Raw genomic sequence first — 21,895 nt, forward strand, 5'->3', positions numbered from 1 at the left:
TTAAATCAAACTATCACCAAATGTGTATTTAATCAAAAGTTTGAATTTAGTGGATGTTCCCTTTCTTCTCCATACTTATCATTCTCTGCTAGTTTTGTTCAAACAACTCGACTCGACCGAGTCTTAATCTCAAATTACCACTCAACGCGACTTTATGTCTTAGTCTCGAACTAGTTCAGGCCGAATATTAATTTGTCAATTCTGCATATTAGTTTGCAAAATACAACAATCCGATATGCTGTTGGGATGAGAGCTTTACATTATAATAGAAGGCTCATCTTTAAATCCTACCGAGTAAGTTCAAGAAGCTACCAAAAGAAAGAAAGTTATCACATCGTGCAACCAATTTTTCAGTAAAACAAATAATTGAAAACTTAAAAAAAGAAAAAGAAAAAGCAGAAGAATTCCACAAACAATGATGATATTTTAAATAATGATAATAACAACATGTAACTTGTTTGAGAGAAATATGGTGTTCGGAAATGAAAACGGGAAACACCAAAATAGAAGCAGCATAATGATATATTTTTTTAAAGAATAGGTTATAAATAAAGAGTTGCGAAGTTTCAGAAGCATTTTCAGAAACAAAAACAAAATGCAGAAACATAAAATTGGAGAAGTTTCAGAAGCATTTTCAGAAACAAAAACAAAATGCAGAAACATAAAATTGGAGAAGTTTCCATGCGATATATGAGAGAATTAACTTGATTTGCACTTGAACACACTTAACCGCGTATGATATACCTTGGCCGCTCTAAAAATGGTGGTAAAAATCAATGTGTGAAAGAATGTTATTGACAATCCCAAGCCTTCTAAGTTTTGTCATGTCACCTGACTCATCTCTTTAACAGCTTTAGTACATCGCCAACCAGATGTAATGATCCAGTTACAAGAACCTGAAATTCCAAAGAATATGCTTGGTCAGAGCATGCGTCTTCAAATAAACTGTTTACGACGCACATCATATTTATAGGTAAAATTTAATACTCCCTCCGTCCTGAAAGAGTTAGTTCTCTTTCTCTGTACCCTTCAAACCCACTAATGAGCTAGTATTTATTGCTTTCTATTGAAATATATAACTAAATAAAAATTAGTGACTATATTAAATAAGGATATAGTAAAAAAAAGTAAAAAAAAGATTATAGAAATTTATAACATCAATTGTATTTTCTTAAATTGAATGATCATTATAAAGTGGAAAACACTATTGGGACAGAGGGAGTAAACAAAAACAGAAGTCAAAAAGAAAACTCTTTCTTCTCTTTCAAAGATTCTTATTTAAAACTTAAGAGCCAAGTACGCGTACTTTACATGATTATTCAAATCTATTTACATTTTTGAGAAACCTACTGAAGAATAAGTTAAAAAGGAACACATCATGTTGTAGAGTATTCTTATGAAAGTTATATGATCCGATTCCAAACTAAAGAGATGAAAATAGACGCTTCTTGCTTTCGCACAGGCCAATTAAACACAATTTATAGTTCAATGACAAGGGACCACAAAGCATATAAAGCAATTTGTAAACAAGTCAGCACTAATTATCTGAAATATTTTAGTTACCTGCACTCTCAGGGTAGGATTTTCTCTAACACAATTCCTAAGCCATTTTATTGTCAATGGTAATGTAGAAATGACCGCGCTGCAGGCAAAATTTCCATCTGTAGGACTACAACGTGAAGCGTCCTCATAAAGAAATTCACGTGGTGGTAAGTTCATTGTGCTATCAAACTTGGAGCTTTTGTCAAGAGCTGAATCTGCCACTGCATGCAAAAAATGATTCCCATTGCTGTCTTTTACTTGATGACTCATTTAACCACAGCAATGCATTACTTTGTAACTAAAATTGTAAAAGAAAACGATTGGTATTTCGCTTCAATGAGCTCTTTGTTAGCCATTAATGATAACGGATTATGACACGTTCATTAGCACTAACATTTGACAGGCTAAATTCCATTATGAAAAAAAGAAAAAAAGGTGTTATGTTTTCCTATATGTTAAGCCCAAGTGTCAGACTGTCAGTACACTATGGCAGTTGATAATGCAACCACACATATTCTCAACCTATAAATATGTATCTCATTTTCTATCATGAATTTTTTACTTTATGTCTAAATAAAGGAGGGAGTGGGGGGTAAAGATAATGATGCAGTCTATGTAGCACAATCCTCATACCCTATGTGACACGAAAACAGAAATGCTGATGCGGGAAATGAATCACCGAAATGTAAGACTCAAGAAGTTTATGTGCGACATAACTCACACCTGGCAATGCTTGTCTAGCATTTGATAACAAAAAGTTGGCTTTTATAAGTCATGACTGATGATTTTAGACTCCAGGAGTGTGGGAAGGACACAAACACAAAAAAGTATTCAAAATATGCAAGCTTTTCATGAAGCCAAAAAAGAGAACCTGTGCCATGTTTAATCTTCTCCCAAAGCCTCTGCAGGCTGAATTGCCATGACAAATCCCGACTAGAGGTATCTGAAGGAATAGCCGAGGCACCAGAGGTAACCTTGTTGTATCTAGACATGCTTGGGACAAAAATAGCCTTTGAGAAGTGGGTACCTGAAAACATCACATGAAGTCATACGCAAACAAATTGTTCTCATATAAGCAGACGATAAACAAAAAAAATGCATGCTGGAGGATTTCTCCTCTGAAACAAAATCCTTTCACAAAATTCTCATGACATAAGCTCCTGTTCTGACCTCATTCAATATTGAAAGTGAAAGAGCTTATATAAAGCTTCACTCGTGTGATCAACTAGAGTCACTAAAGCCACACATGCGGTACAAGCCATACCTCAAGCACTAGACATAGATGAGTTGCACGCCTTAGGAAAGAAGCGGTATCTGCGCCTCTAAAACACCTTATTTTACAACTGTCATTTTCCCCCTTTACATTTTTTTTGAAACTTTCACCCCTTTACTATAACCTTTTCATCATCTGTAAATCTCCAGTACTGATCTGAATATGCGGATTTACAAAGATCTCATGTATGCCAAACCAAATTAAACAGCTAAGAAAGAAAGCGTCCGATGTTGCCTTAGAACAGACACAAACAATCTAGAAAATGGCAAGGAAACATTGCTGCCAGAGTTTCTCTACATCACCAAACTAGGTTTCTCATCTCATCTTTCTCCATCATCCTCTTCATCTACCTCTATGTAATAAATGTATACATAACTACCAATCATTTGTTTGTCCACCATAAATCATATTGCATTACTCAATTTGCAACGTTAGGTCAGAGTCATTATGGGTCAATTCTTGTTCCCTTTTCATTTTTTTTTCTTTTATTTTTATTAGAATATGAAAATATGAAGAAGTAATATATGTCGATCCATTAGCATCCTTGATTGTAGTGATTTAGTCAACAAGGAAAACTTCCTACCCTAGTGTATTTAGAGTTGTATAAATACCTTGTATATTGTCGAATGATATGTAAGAAAATATACTCACATTCTCTAAACTGCAATTCTAACATCAGCCTAATACAAAAAAGTTACAATTAGGCCACGCTAGATGAGGCATGTGCCAACTGCCAAGGGACCTCATCTGTTAACATGGATTTATGGACTGCGTTTTACGTATGTAATGTGAATAACATTGCTGACAATTTAAAGTTAAACTAATATGATACTAAAGAAGTTGATAGATATTCTAAATACCGCTTTGGATTTCAAAAACGCAGTCCATCAATCATAATATTATTATTCACAAAATATAGACTACGCCAACACCTGGGATGACTTCGCACACTACCTCTAGGCTATCTACATTTGTATTACAAAGGACTGGTCATAAATAAAACATAGAGCCAAATTAGGATTTCTTTTTGGTTAGAGCTAATTTAGGATTTTTATTGTTAGATCCGGTTTAGGATTGCAGTAAAATCCATCTGTTTTTTCCATTTTTCACATTTTTTACAGAATCAGATGGAGCTAACAAGTAAAAGAAGAGAGAGCAGAGATTTCCATGACTGTTTGTTTGATAATAATTATGGCTTCACCAACCAGAACAAGTCAACATCATCAAAGTTGGGAGGCAGCCAGATTGCATTCAAAAGACTAAAAGAACGAATCAATTAAAGTAGGAAAAAAGGAAAACAACCTAAAACAGCAAATACCTGATGAACCACATGTATTCACAAGCTGTGGAAGCAAAACTTGAGGGTCTCTTACCTCCATGCAATTGAATAAAAGAATCTGCAATGAAGAGAAAAGATGTTACATGAGAAGCAAAATAAAATCATAAGGATTAACAGTTCAAACGCTTTGCAAGTACTACAATCAGAATGACAGGAGGACTAATACAAGTGATCCAGAATAGATTTAAAATCTTCAGACCTATGTACTGAACATCAATGATAATAATAAATTTTACCTTCTTTGATATTTTGTTAGACCCTTCAGAGCTTCCAGTTTCCCTTTGGATGTAACCATTTCCCATAACTTCTTTCATACATCGAACATCATTAGGAGAAGAGAACAACTGTGGTAAAATTTTGTTTTCTTGAACAGCACTAGAGAACCATTTGGCACAGGCCTCCATGCTTTCTGGACTATGAGCTCCATCCAGGTAGAAGATTAATTCTCCAGAAGCGAGGGACCTTGAAGATGAATCATGGATTACTTGAGCCCTCCCAGAAAGACGTGCTGTTACAAGACCTCTTAGAAAAGCCTCCGGAAAATGAGCTTCCTGGTTATCCTGTTATTCCATTTTAAATGCTGACTGGTCAATAAATTAACCAGTAATTTCAGACAGATGGAAGGAACAAAAAATGTCTATACTAAAGTATACAAACTAAAAGGAGCTTAAAAAAACACATACTATTATAGGCTTCCATCAGAAATAAGAAAATAGAAGTGGCCAAAGAATGATCACTAGGATCTATCATCAACACAACAGTATGAGAATCTGCTGTCAACGGATGACACTGGAATAATAAGCTCATGTGTCCGTCCATACAGACAGCTGAGAATAAAATTATACATCATAAAAATGGGCATGCACAAACATATGCATTTACATATATACAATCGCATTAGTGCAAACTATGAATCTCTTATAATCACATACTGGATAAGATAATGTTCCTCTTCAAGCAAACAACTAGGAAAGATGGTAAATACCGGACTAAAAACCCACATTTTGGAAGACTTTTCCCCAGTTTCCTGTCCTTTGAAGCCAGCATTCACATAGGGAAACAGCAAGACCAGCATTACTGAATTGATGATCACCGGATAAGCTAAGCTTAATTCCCTCTAGCTTTTTCTGATCAAGAGGCGCCACTACTTTTAGAGGTACCTGAAACAAGTAAGAATAGATAAATCAACAATGCCCCTGGACATTCAAGAATCACTTCGTGAATGAGCATGCCAACTTCAAACTATTCATTACTTAATTCACAAAGCAATGCTGTTGAATAATGAACCTCAAAGAAATAGAAGGATGAAAAACAATTTCAAGTTTAAGATCTAAATTAAATAGATAAAAAAAAAACATTTTTGATTGGAAAAATTGTCACTTATCATAATGTGACCTGTTATGACTTAATACTAAATTAGCATGGATGTTCCTACAAAAAAGAATAATTGGGTTTGTGATGTTACACTTAAATTAGACAACGTCCCAACATGATATAGTGAGCACTAGATTATACAAAGGAATTATTAGGCGAATCAATGTGCATATGTTATAATAACTACGGAAAAATACACTATAATGATTGATGATATAGAGCCATAGCGAGTACCGTCAATTCATGGGCCTTCTCCTGAAGAACATCCATTGCTTCAGAAAGTTGAGGTACCGTAAATGCAGGAATTTGAGGCTTCAGGAGACATCAATGATCAACCCAATTCAGAAAATACTTGAAAAAGAATACTGCAAATTAGAATGATCGGAACAGAAATACTACTATAAATAACCTTCATCAATGAAAATGACATTCTGCTACTTTTAGCTTTTGACTTATGAGTTCAATACCTTGAAAATTCCAGCCTTGTGTGATGCAATTTGTCCAAGTGTGTTACCTGCAACACAATAAAATATGTATTTTATTTTAAAAAACCATTCACCTCTTACTATACTCGGTAACATATGATACACTGCGCTAAAGAGTAAAGAAAAATGCATAAGTGTCTGGAAATGGACTCAAACCCCATCCCAGCTATTACTATAAAAAAGCCACCTAACAGAAATCTGCAACTACAAATAAAAGATAAGACACGAGAAGATAGCACACCTAATAACTCTGTATGATCCATCCCCAAAGATGTGATGCCACAGACAATAGGTTCTTTAATCTGCAACAATTTGTTGATAAAAGTGCATTACTAACTAAATTTCATCAAATACTGACCTAGTTCTCTACTTCGTCTTAGTATCTTACAATCATCTTAACAGAAGCTAAACAATATATGAATTTTCTATGCTATTGCATTTTTCATGGAACCGTAAGTTCGTCAAACATAAAAAAATTGACATAAACTCCACTATATTAAATACACTTAGTTCTAGGAGGAGAGTATACCACATTTGTTGAATCATTCATTCCTCCAAGACCAACTTCAATTACAGCAACATCTACCTGAATAAGAAGAAGGAAAAAATTGAATGATTGAAAAGTAAAGGCCATGAAGGGATGAATTGCTAGGCAGGTGTAACTAGCAAGGACATAAATTTTATAATTGTGCTATCATGATAACGAGAAGTTTCAAACGATTAACAAAAGAAACATCTGTGTTTAATATGGTATTATGACAATCAAAATGAATGCATGCACAAACAAAAGTATACATGAGATGGATAGAGACACATATACTAATAGCATTGCCAAGTTGACAATGACAGCCATGATTGGAGAAAAAGGAAACACCACTTGGAGGACTAAAGTGATTTCTGGGTAGCTCTGTACATTCTAACTTTAAAGATAGAGAGTAAATTAGTGTTGGCTGAAAGGGAAATCCAAAAGGATATTGAAAATTACTACTGTTTGTTAAGAGATGAAATCTATCAGAAGCCATCATGCACTCTTTAATCTGTCCAACTGGCATATCACAAAAAAAAATCTCTTACGTGACCTTGTCGTATAATTGTAACAGGGTTTTAGAATTTTCTAAAGCACATAGAGATCTCTGTCATTGTGAAGCATATATACATATATATAATAGTTAAGCTGTCTGGTTGTCTCAACTAAAGATGAAGAAACTTGAAAAAAAATCATTACATTTTGAAGTATTTAACTGACCTGTTCGCTGATAAATATTTTGAATGCCAAAATTGTGAGGAATTGAAATAGGGGAGGCATTGGGAGGTTCTCAGTTACCTGTTCCTGAAAATCAAATTTTTAACTAAGTTACAGGTATTTATAGCTTTCATAGTCATCCAACAACTATTAAGAAGTTAAAGAAATAGTACCTTCAACCGATTCCAACAATCCCAGAAGTATAACAAAAATTTATCTTCAGATATATCCAGGCTGTTAAAACAATCTACAGTTATAAATTAAACAATTTACAATGTTAAATAACCAATTCATCCAAAAGCTCAACATGTTAGGTGAGGCTCCAACTATGGTTTCATTAACTCTAACACATCTTCGCATGAAAATGCTCATTGAACTTGGGAGCATGAACAAATACAAACTCAGTTTACCTTGTACTCATGTATTTAATTAACCAAAAGGAGGTTGCCAAGGATTAAGCTCCAGATCTTTCGATCATAGAGACTTTGCTACCATGTCAAATAACCAATTCACCCAAAAATTAGAACTGTTGGGTTACTCCAACTATATCTATGGTTTTATTTATTCTAACAGGAAGCACAAAAGAAAGAAAGAATAAGAAAGTCAACATAGAAGCAGGGAGTAAAATCAAATAAAGTAAAATTCCAAGTGATTATTTCTTTCAAATTACTGTAATTGGAATTTAAGACTAGGATAAAGCCTATAACTAAAGTTAATGGAAACATTGAGAAGAAAACTAAAATGTAACAGAATTTGGAGCAACCATCATTGACTTAAGCGCAATATATGTTAAATTAAGAGAGTGAATAGTTACGCAAACGCACAGCTAGGCTTAAATCTGATTCATATGAATGAATTTAAACTTCTTTACATCTCAAAGGACCATGAATGCACCTAGGGACCTCCTAATAAGAGGATTGGCAATCAGTGAAACTAAAAAACATGCAGTACCAGTAAATCAAAACTAATAATTTTAACATCTCAAATCTGTTAATCAATTATGAAGAAAATGGTTTCTTCTACAATTCCATAGAACACTTCTCCTTCTCATTGACACCGGTTAGAGTCATCTGAAACCATCAGAGACAGCTCAAGAGTGGAATCACCACAGATTATGGTGGATCGTTTTATACAGCCTTTAAAAACAAATCTAAGCATTTGATATCAATCTTACAAGTGTACTTTGTTGTCAATATAGAGCCTATGACGCATAAAAAATTTAGACTCTTTTATTTTTCCTTTGATTCCTCAAGGAAGACAAAGTAGAAAGATTTTTTGTCTGCATATTATGCTATAGAAATACAATAGCTATGAAATTCAAACACTAACCCATCTATACGGAATCTTTCTCTCACATCAATCAGATGGGGTGAGGTAAAAAGCCCCGTTCGAAAGCCACATTCTCGTAAAATACCTTCACAGAATGCGCAGGTTGAACCCTGAAATGTAAATTCATTAAAGGAAGACAAGTTTTTGTCAACACCAAAGTTCGACCAAAATCACAACCTGTTTCAATACACTTATAGTCACATAACCCTCAAAGAAAAATCTAATTAAATAGAAGTGGGTGGAACATCCAATTTACTGAAGTCGGACTCTACACATTTCCATCTGAATGCTTACATGGACACTTAAGTCATATTTCAGAAATAAAATAGATTGAGTTGAGATACACTACGACGAAATGATATCTGAACTTTAAAAGTAAAATTAAACGAAAGCCCAACAGGGCGTGAATAATGGAATACAAGCAAACAGACTTATAAAGATCTTATTTTATACTGGCACCTTACCTTCCCTTTAGTTCCTGCCACATGGATAATCTTGAGATCAGCTATATGCTCTTCCAAGTCCAGTATCTGTAGAGTGTAGAGTCAAATATGCATGGCCAATTTCAGAAAAAAAAACGCTGGATATTATATTTACGAAACTTCAATAAACAGTTCTCCCAATTAAAACCAGGAGATAGGTTCATAGTAAATATGAAGGATAACTGACGCACTTGTATTACATAATAGGTCTACAAAAAGAAGATGGAAGTGCAAAGTCTTAGGATGGTAAAAAGAAAGGATTAACTCATACAGTACATATATTTCTCTTCCAAGATTTTCTGGAAGAATGTTACTGTGTTTACCTTAAGATACAACCGCATCCTATCCAACTTTTCAAATTTGTCTACAACAGAGGAGAGGCTTCCACGTTTTTGACGAGTAATCAAAGAGGAGAGTGCTTCCATTGCAGTTTCATAAGAATTTGAAAGAGCCAGGTCTTGCAAACAATCTTCGTCAGCGACATTGCTTTCAATTTTATCCATGTCTTGAGATGACGCCTTGTGATAATTGAAGCCTAAATTGTTAAAACAACAAAGATGTTTTAGAAACTCATAGCCATCACTTCATGCCCATCACCAAGAGCAAGACTAACTCATATCATCTTATTTCAGGTGGAAGTTTCTTTGTACCACTTATTGCTCGAGTAGCAAATCACAAATATAAGAAGTACGCAATTTTGTTTTTACCTGTTGATCGGAAACGGAGTTTTCTATGCTCAGTCATATCGTTTGCATCCACATAAGCTGGTTTTAAGGAACAGTTCCACGGTGTTTTGAGAGGAAATAGACATTCTCTTTTCTTGTGGAAGTGTGAAACTCTAAATATCTCACACATTACGTAACTGCTTGTATGAACAAACATAGGAAACATCAACCCTGATAGAAAGACAGCGATCCGTCGATATACTCATTAAAAGACAAGTGAGTAGAGATTCAACCAAGTTCAAAAGGCAATAGGTAGAAAATGATTCTCTGACATATCACAATCAAATTACACACTCCATCCAGTTCCTACATGGTCTAGTATGAGATCAGATAATACAAAATTAAGATTGGCCAAACTTTTAAGGGGGAAAAACTGCATTATAAAATCATATAGCTCAAACATTATACAATATAAAATCATTACGAAATGTGTTAGCGCGCATTCTATAGCTCAAACTACATTATAAAATCATATGGTAATCAAAATTAAGATTATTCGCCTTATAAACTACACTAAGACTGGCCAACCCAACATTTTAAGGCGGACAATTGGCATCGTACATTCTATAGCTCAAATGGTATTAGCGTCGGACATAATTCCACTAAGGCCGTGCATTCAATTCCTCTCACGAGCGCTCCCCTCCCGATAAATAACAAAAATTCAAGCAAAAACAAGGCTGCGGCAGACAGAATAGAGACTTACAGAGATAGGCATAATAGATAGAGAGAAGCTTGAATTGAGAGTTAACTGTGTAAAGCTTGGATTTTACACACTCTACTTTCGTGGCTGTTACTGCTTCACTACTATGATAATTACTGTTCAAATCCGGTGGGGCTTGCTTTATAAACTTCTAAACCTTCGGTCACTCCGTCTATTTGGTCCCTCGTTTTTTATTCTGTCAGTAATTTAGTCCCTTCGTCTAATTTTTGTGTTAGTCAACCACATTAAAAGACCTAACGGTAAATTAATTTCAAATTTAAATGAAGAAATTATAGACAAAAATAAAAATAGAGGACCAAATCATTTTTTAAAATTAATTTTTTTATTTAGTCTTCTAATTCGGTTGACTAATACCAAAAAACTAAAAAAATGATTAAACCGTTGATGAAAACAAAAATAAGGAACCAAATTTTTTGATTTTCAAATAAGAGGGATCAAATTATAAATTATGACATGTTCGAGGGGCATTAGTATAATTTGCTCAAAATTAAATTTTAATAGTTTTAGAGGTATTTTTGATTTTTAGAATTTTAGAATTTTTTGATGAGCTAACAGGCGATGTTGAGGTGTATAATTTTTTTAAGTGACAGCTCATCAAAGTTAACGATGTTAACTTTCTTTTGGACGAAAGGGATTTCTTGAACGTCATTATAAAGTTTAGGTTTTTTTTGAGCGTTTTAAAAGATTAAGGGTTTTTTGTAAGAGTCCTAAAGTCGGGTCCATGTGTAATTATTAGCCTTCAGGCTTCAGTTATAAAAAAATAACAAAAAATTACAATAGTAGTGTCTCAACTGTTTAAAATCTTCTATTTAAGTATCTATACTTTTATCTTGTTTATTTAAGTGTTTGAACTTGTTTATTTTACATCAAACTAGTGTTTGTAACTTACTATAACGGCTTTTGCAAGTTAAACAAAAATGTATATATGAATTTATTTTCAATTTTTATAAATTATATTTTAAAAGTTAATTAAAATTATTTTATGTTAAAATTATATTCATAATATTTTGATTTTATTTATTTTTTTAATAAATACTATACAGTAATTTTTTAAAATTAAAAATTAAACTAAAATTAAAAAATAATCTGCATAATTATGTAAATTACATTTTTATACAATTACCAAGCGATCATTTCGATAAAAGAAATACATTATAGTTTTTTAGCGACTTCATGAGTGATCTAATTCAATAAGAATAGTATAATGTATTTCTTTTGTCCGAACAGTCGCTATAAGCATACAAATTCACATAATTATTCTTATTAATATTTTAAATAAAATAATTGTAAATTATATAAATTATTTAATTACGATCGAGTCTTTTGGCTCATGACGATGATAATGATAACGACGATATCTTCGATGAAGAATACTATTAGAGACCCACACTTGCATTTCATTTATTTAAATCAAAATTGTATATTTTTTGCCAAAATTGATTTGTATAGATGTGTTTATGTGATTCTTTCTAGCAATAATTTGTATTTTGTCCTTACTTTTATGACCAAAGGGTCAACGCGCTCCCTAAACTTGTGTTACGGGGTCAACTAACCCAATATATACTTTTTTGAGCAAATAACCCCCAAACTCTTCATTTCCGGGTCAAGTAACCCCATAATTGTATTTTTAAAACGCGTAAAATACAAATCGGAGGTGAGGGATGCAAAAAAGTAATTAGATACTTCCCTAATTGTTGCGATAAAATTACCCTAAATCTGTTTTTTAAAATAAAAATATAAATTATGGGGTTATTTGATCCAAAAATTAAGAGTTTTGGAGTTAGTTGCTTAAAAAGTATAAATTAAGCTAGATGATCCCGTGTCACAAGTTCAGGGGGCGCGTTGACCCTTTGTTGTTACTTTTATTATTAATGAAAGATTGCTTTATGTTTCTATTATTTGTAATAAATCAAAGTGCTTTGTATTTTTTTTACTTTGTCAAATTGTTTTTGGTATTTTTTTTGTTTGACATGCCTTTTAACTCTTTTTGTTTTTGACAAAAAAAATATTTACCTTTAATTTAAAATTCTTTTAAAATTACAAATTTTACTAAATGCCTAAATTTTAAAAATTTCTTTACTTTATATCATTAAATTATGTTTTGATTTTTAGTACATAAAGTGAAGCGGAGTTAAAGTTCATTTGAATTCCATTTAACTCAGCTATTTAAATAAATTGATTGTCAAAATTTAAAAAAAAAGGAGATTGTTGGACCAAATTCCTTTTGATCCCTAATTTTAACTGCGATTATTAATTTAAAAGTTATAATATTGTTTATTATTGTGTAGAAACCTACCAAAACCATCGTGGATCGATTCAGAGTCTTCTAACGAGAATTGAAATCTTGATTTTGGAGAAACAACAAGGTTTTTTTGCCCGTGATACATGGATGTCGCGGGCGCGAAGCTTGCGCGTGACTATTCTGGCTCACGGGCGTGAATCCAAGGCTTACACTTGGGTGTCACGCCCGTGTGAGCGGAACAGGGTTCAGACATATTTATCTTTATGTTTATTTTTAGTGGTTTTTTTTTTGAATAAGAGATTGAATCTCATTAGGATTAGGACTCTTAATTAGAGTTTTTTCCCCTATAAATAGCTAGGTTTATTTATTATTTTTCATCAACACATCATTAATCTAAAACCAAAACTCATATTTTTCATCCTCAATCTCCTGATTGAATCTTAATTTAGTTGTAAAATTGACATTAATCTCGTTTGAATCTCCGGATTTTCAGATTAATACTAGTAGTTTTATTGAACGTTCGATAACGTCCTTCACAATTTGGGTTATGTCATTCAGATTCGGGGTACGTCATTCGAGTTTGAGTTACGTCATTCGAATCTTGTTTACCTCATTCGAAATCAAACCGGTTAGAGCACCGTTATTTAATGTTATCCATTTATAAATTAAAAGGTTCGAGCGTTAGTGTGAAAACCTCGCAGACACAATCAAAAATAAATAATACATTTCAAAAAGAAGAGAGAAGAAAGAAAGTCCACTTAAAATGAAATTGTTAATTGGAGAGAAAAATGAGTCGCTCACGTGTTTGACCTATTTTGATTCATATTTTAGGACTGACGTCATGCGTGACGTGCCACGTTTTAATTGGAAAGGCAGTTTTACAATTTTTCCTATTTATTTTTGTGGTGCTGTAAATTTGCGAGGTTGTAGCATGTTTTATGTAAATATAAGCATTTTTGGACAATTATGTTGTTTTTTTTTAAATTATTGTTTGATGTTTTTATTGGTCGCTACTTTTTTTAAAACAATTAATAGAAAGTAGAGCAAATTTTTTTAGAGGCATTTTTTACACTACACTATTTCTTATTTTATTTACAACTTTACATTGTTCTTTTATCCTTACTTTTCCTATCTTTTTTTTAACCAAAAATACCTTTGTTTTTAATTTCACAAAATAGCTTTTTTCACTTTTTACTAATTTAATTTTTTTATCGATTTTTTTTCTGGTGTTTTTTTTATACTTATCGTGTTTTTAGTGTAACTATATAGTGTATTTATAGTGTTTGTATTGTATTTTTTTAGTGTAAATATGGTGTACATATATTGTAATTATGGTGTTTTTGTTGTGTAATTATAGTGTATATATAGTATATCTATGGTGTATTTGTAGTGTTTTTATGGTGTATGTCATAAAAACACTGCAAATACACCATAAACACTGCAAATACACCATAGATATATTAGAAAAACGACAGAAATACACCAAAGAAATATAAATACACCGAAAAATACTATAAATACACAAAAAATATGTTATAACGTAAATACATTATAAAAGCACTGCAAATACTCCATAAATCATTTCGTTCTTTATAAAATAAGTAGTATTACAATAAATAAAGAAATCTATGAATAAGAGAGATAAAATAATTATACGAATAATAGAAGAATTTTATAAACAAACAAATCGTAGATCTAAAATAATTTATTTACAAATAAATCATCACAAAAAATCTAAAAAATTATAAAAAAACTAAAAATAATGTTGAGAAATCAATAGCGCGAACGAAAGAGACTAACAGAAAAACGCGAATGAAAGAGAACCGAAGAGGCGAACAGAAAAGCGACCTGAAGAGATGAGAAATTCACCGAAACAGACGAACGGAAAGAGAACGAAAGAAATAAACGAAAAAATAACCGGAAAAAACAAATGGAAAAGTAAATGGAAAAAAAGAAGAAAAGAATATAACATTTTGAGGGAAGGCGAGAGAAGGGAGAGAAAAGAGAATGAGCTATGCAAAATTTTAAACTAAAATGAAATAAAACTTTATATATAGTACTCCATCCGTCCCACTTAATAAGGGACATATCTTTTTGCACATAAATTAAAAAAAATAAAATTACTCTTAACTTTTCTTATTTTACCCCTAATAATTATTATTTTATAGTTTGTGTGTAGAGTATTGTCTTTAATTATAGAAAGAGAAAATGAGGATATAAGAGAGAATTTCTTATAAATGGCACAAAAATCATGATTTGGCCTTTTTATATGGAACAAAAAAATTGAGATATGTTTCCTTTTTAACGGGACGGAAGAAGTACGATATTTTATAACATACACCATAAAAATATTTATTACCTTTTGAAACTGTAATTGAAACTGTTTTTTAAAACGGTTTCAAATTATTTTTGGAGTATTTTTATTAGTATATAGTGGGTATTATGGAATGATGGTATAAAAGGTAATAAATATTTATTACCTTTTGAAACTGTAATTGAAACTGTAAAAATATAAAAAATACAGTTTTTGAAACTGTAATTGAAAAGGTAATAAATAAACTGTAAAAATATAAAAAATACACCATAAACACTGAAATTGAAGTATTTTTGAAAAGGTAATAAATATTTATTACCTTTTGAAACTGTAATTGAAACTGTAATTGAAACTGTTTTTTAAAACGGTTTCAAATTATTTTTTAAAAAACGGTTATAAACCGTTTGAAACTCAATTAAAAACCGTCTTTGAAACGGTTTATAAATGTTTCAAATTTTATTTTATTTTCTGAAACCGTTTGAAACTATTAGAAACTGTATATAAAATATTTTGTAAAATAGTTTCAACTTATTTTTTAAAAAACAGTTATAAACCGTTTGAAACCCAAACTGTCTTTGAAACTCTGTTAGAAATTGTATTTGAAACGTTTTGTAAAACAATTTCAAATTGTGTTTTTTGAAACTGTTTGCAACTGTTTGAAACTGTGGAGTAAAAAAATAAACTGCAAAGTAAAAAAATATATTTAAATTTTTAGGTACGTTAATAAATTTTCAGTTTTGAGGTATTTTTGACAAATATTTATAGTTTTTGAGGTATTTTTGTAAATCACCCTTAATGATTTATAAAAATCAAAAAAGCCCCTTAATTGACTGTAGCTTACAAACAACTCATCAAAAAATTTATTTTTTTGTGCCATAATAAACAGTACGCAAATTTACCTAATAGAATTTCATGTTTCTATTCAAGATATACATTTCCTAACTATTAACATCATAATACTCTTGGGATATTTTGATAGTTTAATGCTCAACTATTTTGTATCATCATTACGGGACAAGCAAAATAGTTGTTTTTTTATATTTATTGTGATTGTGACAAGCAAATTCTTTTAATGTAAATCATATTTTCTATCAAAATTCTTACATTATAATTATTTATTTCTATAGAATTCAAAAAAAAAAATTATTTATTTCTATTTTAATATTTAATAAATTAGTCATTATAATAATATAGATCTTAAATTAAAAAACATAAATTTTAGAATAAGGAAAAAAAGATACTAACATAATCTTAACATTTACCTTAAAAATAAGTAAAACACCCAAAGTTTTAAAATTTCTCAATTATGCCCCTCTATGAAACGGAGGGACCGTTGAAAGAGCGGTTCATTGAGACATTTTAAAAACTTTAAGGTGTATTTCGGACAAAAAGTTCAAAAGGATGATTTAAACTTTTTCCTTCTGTAAATCAGAGAACCTTTTACAATTTTCTTGTAAGCATCATATATCATGATAACTCATTCAAGCTCTGAACTGACAAAATTTTGACAGGATACTTCCGATTCTCTTCTAAGATAATATCACAGCAAACACATTGAGGGCCAATGTGGGCCTAGCTTGGTTGGCTAAGGCACCTCTAAGTGCATTAAGAGATTGTGGGTTTGAATCACGTTTCCGTAACTAACAAACTAACAATTGACACTCGAAAGAGTCGACCATCTTTGACAAAAAAAACACACAGAGGAAAAACAATAATATATAACAATTGCCTATTCAGTTTGTACATCTACTTTTAATATGAGCTCTAATAAGAGCTTCAATATTTCCATCCAAAATAGAGTTTAAGTCGGGCAATTGGATGCCCGTTTTTACATCTTGTACTAACTTGTAAGGATGAGAAATATACCTCCTGATTTCTTTATGGCACGCTTCTAAATCGGAATCTTTGCTCATATCGGAATTCTTTTCCTCTTCCGCAATCACGAGGAGTTTAGCTTTTAATCGGTTAAGAGCCTTTATCTTATTCGCCAAGTAACTTCTCTCACCTGCAAATTACAACATTCATTTCTACACTTCCTTGCAAGTAACTAATAACACACAGAAGTTGCAGAATAGTATAACTAAGACACCTAAGCTGCCTAGAGTTATGAACTAGTAGGAAGTTTGTAAATTTTGCATGGAGTAAACTGCATTATAATTAGGATATTGGTACATAATATTGTACCTGAGGATTGCACCGTTATGCCGGTAGGAATATGCTGAATGCACACTGTTGGTTTTGTTGGGGTCTTCTCCTTGCTAAGCAAAGGGGGTGAGATGATTAACTCATCGTCCTTGATTTTCAGGTCATACATTCTTCCGAGGAAAAGAGGAATTACATCCACACATGCTGAGCTTACCTGTACATTTTCCAATTTTAAGTGAAAGATGGTTGCAGTTTACATACTATTCTTTATATTACAGTGGTGATATATCCAAATCTCTCTCTCCAAATGTTAACAACATGCATCAAGAGGTACCAAAGTTTCGTTAATCAGTGTACAAGCAAGTGCGTTCGATATGCAGTTCAGAGCAAGATAATCAATCTGCAACTACCTAGCAGTAAACTATGTAAAATGATAAAACTCGGTCGAAAAAGTTCATATAGGGATGAGTTCAATCACTGTCTTCCCATAAACTTATGGTCTGATAGCATCTTAATGTGCTGTTTTTATAGGAATGTTATGAAGCTGCTAATCCAACTTAGATTTTGGTGACCATGGATTAGTCTTGTAACATGTTAACTTTATAAAATCGAGATTGCTGAGCCAGTACCTGAGCATTGCTTGTAAAACTCTAGATATATATATATATATATATATATATATATATATATATATATATATATATATATATATATATATATATATATATATTTATAATTTATTCTTGTAAAATATGCAATTTCAAGGTTTCCGTATCAGCGTTTCCTTTTTCGTGCAGCCTAGACTGTAAATAGAGGATTTGGTTTATAACTCTACTTCACAAAGGACAAACATTGCAAGGTTAAAATCGAACAAGTCAACGATATTGGTAAACATATTCTGGTAATTAGAATATCCAAACATATTTTTTGAAGAAATACATTACATGCTTTAGTCTACGGTTGCAAACATGTCTAAGAGATCGGTCTAAATAGATTACCTCATTGTAAGCAGAACCACTCTGCAAATTTATCATGTTATGAATACCCTTCTCTCCTGAAAGATAGCCATAAGCACACTCAAATTCAAACTCAACAGTCGCCAACTTGATACCATCGTAATTAGATATAGAAGGATGCTTCTCAACTAGCCTGCTTCTGCAACCTAGCTTTTTGGCCCATTTGACATACATGTTCAGAAGATCTTTTGCCCACATCTAAATACGAAAAATGATGCTACCATGTTAGTCAAAGACAGTAACTGGACTTAAATTACATGTTATTTACACTCAATCAAACCTACTTAAGTTACATGTTATTCTAACATTTTTGTCCTGTTTTGCCAACTGCAGATAATATTATCAAACCTCCGGTTTAAGACTATTGGATTCAGCTTTAATTATCAAACATTGATGGATATATAGCTTGAAAGTTGAAGACCATTATAATTCATCTTAAGGAGAAAGATATTTCAAACATTTTTATCGCGTATGGTAAGTTCAAAGAATATGATCAAACCTCAGCTTTAAGGCTTTCGGATCCAGCTTTAATAATCAAAGACGCTCCCTCAGTGTCATATGGCCCCTTAAGAAGATTCACCATCTCATACTGACCCCATATTTTGTTTACAGCTAAAGATGCACTATAAGCTTGCTTAAGAAGTGAGTAATTGATGCCTTCCACATCTGCCAACTGTGAAATCAGCTTTGCCTCTTCAGCCTATATAAATATATAAAACTCATCACAATCTACACTGTACGTCAAGCAATCTGGGAATGAAATAATCAACAAAACATAATTGAAATATATGTCTTTTGATCGATGTTTATGAAGACGATCTAAGTCAGATTAAGAAGTTGGTATAAGTAAGATACACAAGTATGCATGTAGCATTCAACATATATGTATGCACGCGTAACCAAAACAATTAGGCTCAATCAATTGGCCATCAAAGCAGGCTCAGGTCTCTCCAAGGCATTGAGTGCTGCAAACCTGTTAATGGGACGGACTTGGACGGGTTCAGACAAGGGCAAACTGGGCATGACTCTTTCAAATGCAAGTCCAAATCCTCAGATTTGACGGCTCATCCAGCCATTTATAACTGTCCTAAATGTTTTCTCCAATAATATTTTGTATGTAGTTCATTATAAGTTTATAACTAATGTCAATCACTTCACCTTATACTTTAGGTCTTTAAGAGCATCAACAGCTTTTGCACTATGAGCCAGTTTACCAAGAATTTCACTAGATTTGACAAGGTCATCCCAAAGGTCACTCTCACGCATCACTTCTTCTTGCCTGATCCATCTAGCTTCCTCAAGATCCAGCGCTGGCCGTGCTGAGTTCTCAGCCCGAAGAACAGCATCTTCAATCTTCTTTTTCAAAGAAAACAAACCTAAGCAAATTGAGCACAATTCCAATGTGAAGTTAAATGCTGCAAACTTGGGATGCAGTAAAACCTACAACTAATGTTGTCAAATCCATAATTTTCAATTAGTTTATTCACCTCTTACAAATAACAAAAGTAGCACATTTGCCTAGTGTGTCCTAGCAGGGTCCATATCAGTTTCTTTTCTAATACTAATGTAACCAAATACAGCCATTTTTCGCGAGAAAGAAAGAAAATATGGTCATATGAGCAAATTAATGAAAAACGAAACAAAAATTGACTGCTTACTAAAGAACCTGCTAACCAAAATGCATTAGAATATTAGCTTCATGCAGTGTACTTTATTCGCCATGTTCAGGTCATGGAATGAAATAGCACGGAATGGAATAGCATGGACTAGAATAAGATAAATAGTCATTCCACAAAATCATAAAATAGCAATTCCATAGAGTTGCTATTCCATAAACCAAGTCAGGGATAGGTATTCTATACGGAATAGTTAATCTATTCCGAAACTATTCCAGGAACCAAATTTGAATACCAAAAGATAGAAACATATAACTATATAAGAGTATTAACATATACCCAATTGTTTGTAGAGCTTGTGGTCATCATCCATGAATTGAGAAGCATGAATTCTGAAAAAGTGAGCTTGGTTGCTACTTCTTTTGGTAGTTAAAGATTGAAATTTTAAGCAGAGAGAAGCTGCTCTTGCTCTGCTTACAAATGCCGCCATTTTCTTTATTTGTATGTTTGTTTTTACATCGCCCACATAAAATAGTACCAACAATAAGTTGAGATTATATGATGTTTTTTCAAGAAACTATCATTTAATTTTAGCCATCAATATTCAAGAGACCATGTGGCCTAGTCCTATGCCTTTTCTTTTCTTCTTTTTGGGTGTATTTCTTTGTTCTCTGTTTTTTTTTCTTTCAAAACCATTATCCTCAAATAACGGATAATTGATTCTGAAAATCACTGAACTTTTAAGTTTTTTCATTTCAATTACTAATTTTTTTTTTCATTTTGATCACTGAACTTTTATTTTTTTCCATTTTGATATTTCAGGCCAAAAATACTTAGATGGCAGCCGGAAGTTGACATGTGACAACCGGATTTTACAAGTTTTACTTCGAAAATTTGTCATACATACATAATTTTACTTTAAAAATGAATTTTTAGATCAAAAAATGCATATATGGTAAGTTTTCAGTTTAAAAAAAATTAATTTCGGCTGCCACCTAAGCATTTTTGGCCGGAAAATACCAAAATAAAAAAAATGAAAGTTCAGTGATGAAAATGAAAAAAAATGATTTAGTGATTAAAATGAAAAACTCAAAAATTTAGTGATTTTTAGGAAATTACCCTCAAATAATAGTAGCAAGGTGTTACATTTTAAAGAAGATTATTGCTTAATATCTGTAAATCAAATAAATTAGTACCCGATGATATTTGAATTAACTCAACAAATGGACAATGTTTAAGAGACTTAAACTTTTTTTTCATCGAAATCTATTTATAGACAATTCCATCGATCAAGTATTTCCATACATATCAAGAAGTATTGAGTGTTTATAATAGCTAAGCTAGATAGGTGGTTTAAATAATTTGGCATCCATGAAATTCATATACTATTTATAACAATTTTTTTAATGATAAAAATAAATGTTTTAAATTACGCTATTTGATACTGCCTCATTAAAGACTTTATTAAAAAAAATCAAGCGGGATAAAAATTTAGTTAAAAGAAGAGTGCAATGCGTAATTTTTTACTCCAATCACAACATTAATAATCCTTCCGCAGATAGCACATTCCAATATTATAAGGCCAAATAACCAAAAAAGGACCAAACCTTTGAAAACAGTTTCACAAAAGTTTAAATTTTTCAATTTTATTCAATTTGTCCTGAAAAACATGATTTCGCTTCAATTTTGTCTAACTCTCAATTTTCAATTGATTTTGCATATGTGGTGCTGACGAGGCATTGCCACACGTCGGCCACCTTGGAGAACACAAGTCCAAATAAGTTCTTAATTTTTTGAAAAAGAATACACAGTCAAATTTTAAATCGTTTCAACTGAATTTTTAAAATTTAATTAAAAAAAATAAATCAATCAAATCCAAATAATTTTATTAAAAAATAATTCAATCGTTTTCTAATCGTAGCCCACTACAGATACCATTTTCGGCTGCCTCAATTTTTCCAGCCGCCTCATTTTTTTCTGGCTACCTTTCTTTCCACGGGAAGAACAACATTTTATTCTTCCTATTTGGAAAGAATAGATCTATTCTTT

General features: G+C 31.9%; 2 protein-coding genes across 3 annotated transcripts; both read right to left on the reverse strand.

Annotated features, from left to right (window-relative positions):
- Positions 1-504: 504 nt before the first annotated feature.
- Positions 505-10,621, reverse strand: LOC126677447 (folylpolyglutamate synthase). 2 transcript variants are annotated; one of them, XM_050372066.2, is made up of 17 exons: positions 10,496-10,621; positions 9,775-9,929; positions 9,391-9,602; positions 9,050-9,115; positions 8,586-8,695; positions 7,430-7,490; positions 7,260-7,343; positions 6,543-6,599; positions 6,255-6,315; positions 5,996-6,042; positions 5,763-5,840; positions 5,156-5,314; positions 4,391-4,714; positions 4,134-4,212; positions 2,414-2,569; positions 1,564-1,763; positions 505-896 (listed from the first exon to the last, which is right to left on the reverse strand). In XM_050372066.2, the coding sequence occupies exons 2-17, from the start codon at positions 9,920-9,922 to the stop codon at positions 837-839; spliced, it is 1,902 nt and encodes a 633-aa protein (XP_050228023.1). In that variant the 5' UTR covers positions 9,923-9,929; positions 10,496-10,621; the 3' UTR covers positions 505-836. The 2 variants fall into 2 exon arrangements, with proteins under 2 accessions (XP_050228023.1, XP_050228022.1); XM_050372065.2 differs by having other exon boundaries at positions 9,775-9,963.
- Positions 10,622-16,767: 6,146 nt separating this feature from the next.
- LOC126676424 (peptide chain release factor PrfB3, chloroplastic) lies at positions 16,768-20,390 on the reverse strand. The gene is made up of 6 exons (XM_050370625.2): positions 20,186-20,390; positions 19,389-19,606; positions 18,730-18,930; positions 18,213-18,428; positions 17,254-17,428; positions 16,768-17,074 (listed from the first exon to the last, which is right to left on the reverse strand). Exons 1-6 carry the CDS (start codon positions 20,334-20,336, stop codon positions 16,803-16,805), a joined length of 1,233 nt encoding a protein of 410 aa, XP_050226582.1. The 5' UTR covers positions 20,337-20,390; the 3' UTR covers positions 16,768-16,802.
- Between the last annotated feature and the right edge of the window lie 1,505 nt (positions 20,391-21,895).

This window comes from Mercurialis annua, linkage group LG4 (genome assembly GCF_937616625.2).
Source record: "Mercurialis annua linkage group LG4, ddMerAnnu1.2, whole genome shotgun sequence".
In the NCBI taxonomy this organism is placed as follows: domain Eukaryota; kingdom Viridiplantae; phylum Streptophyta; class Magnoliopsida; order Malpighiales; family Euphorbiaceae; genus Mercurialis; species Mercurialis annua.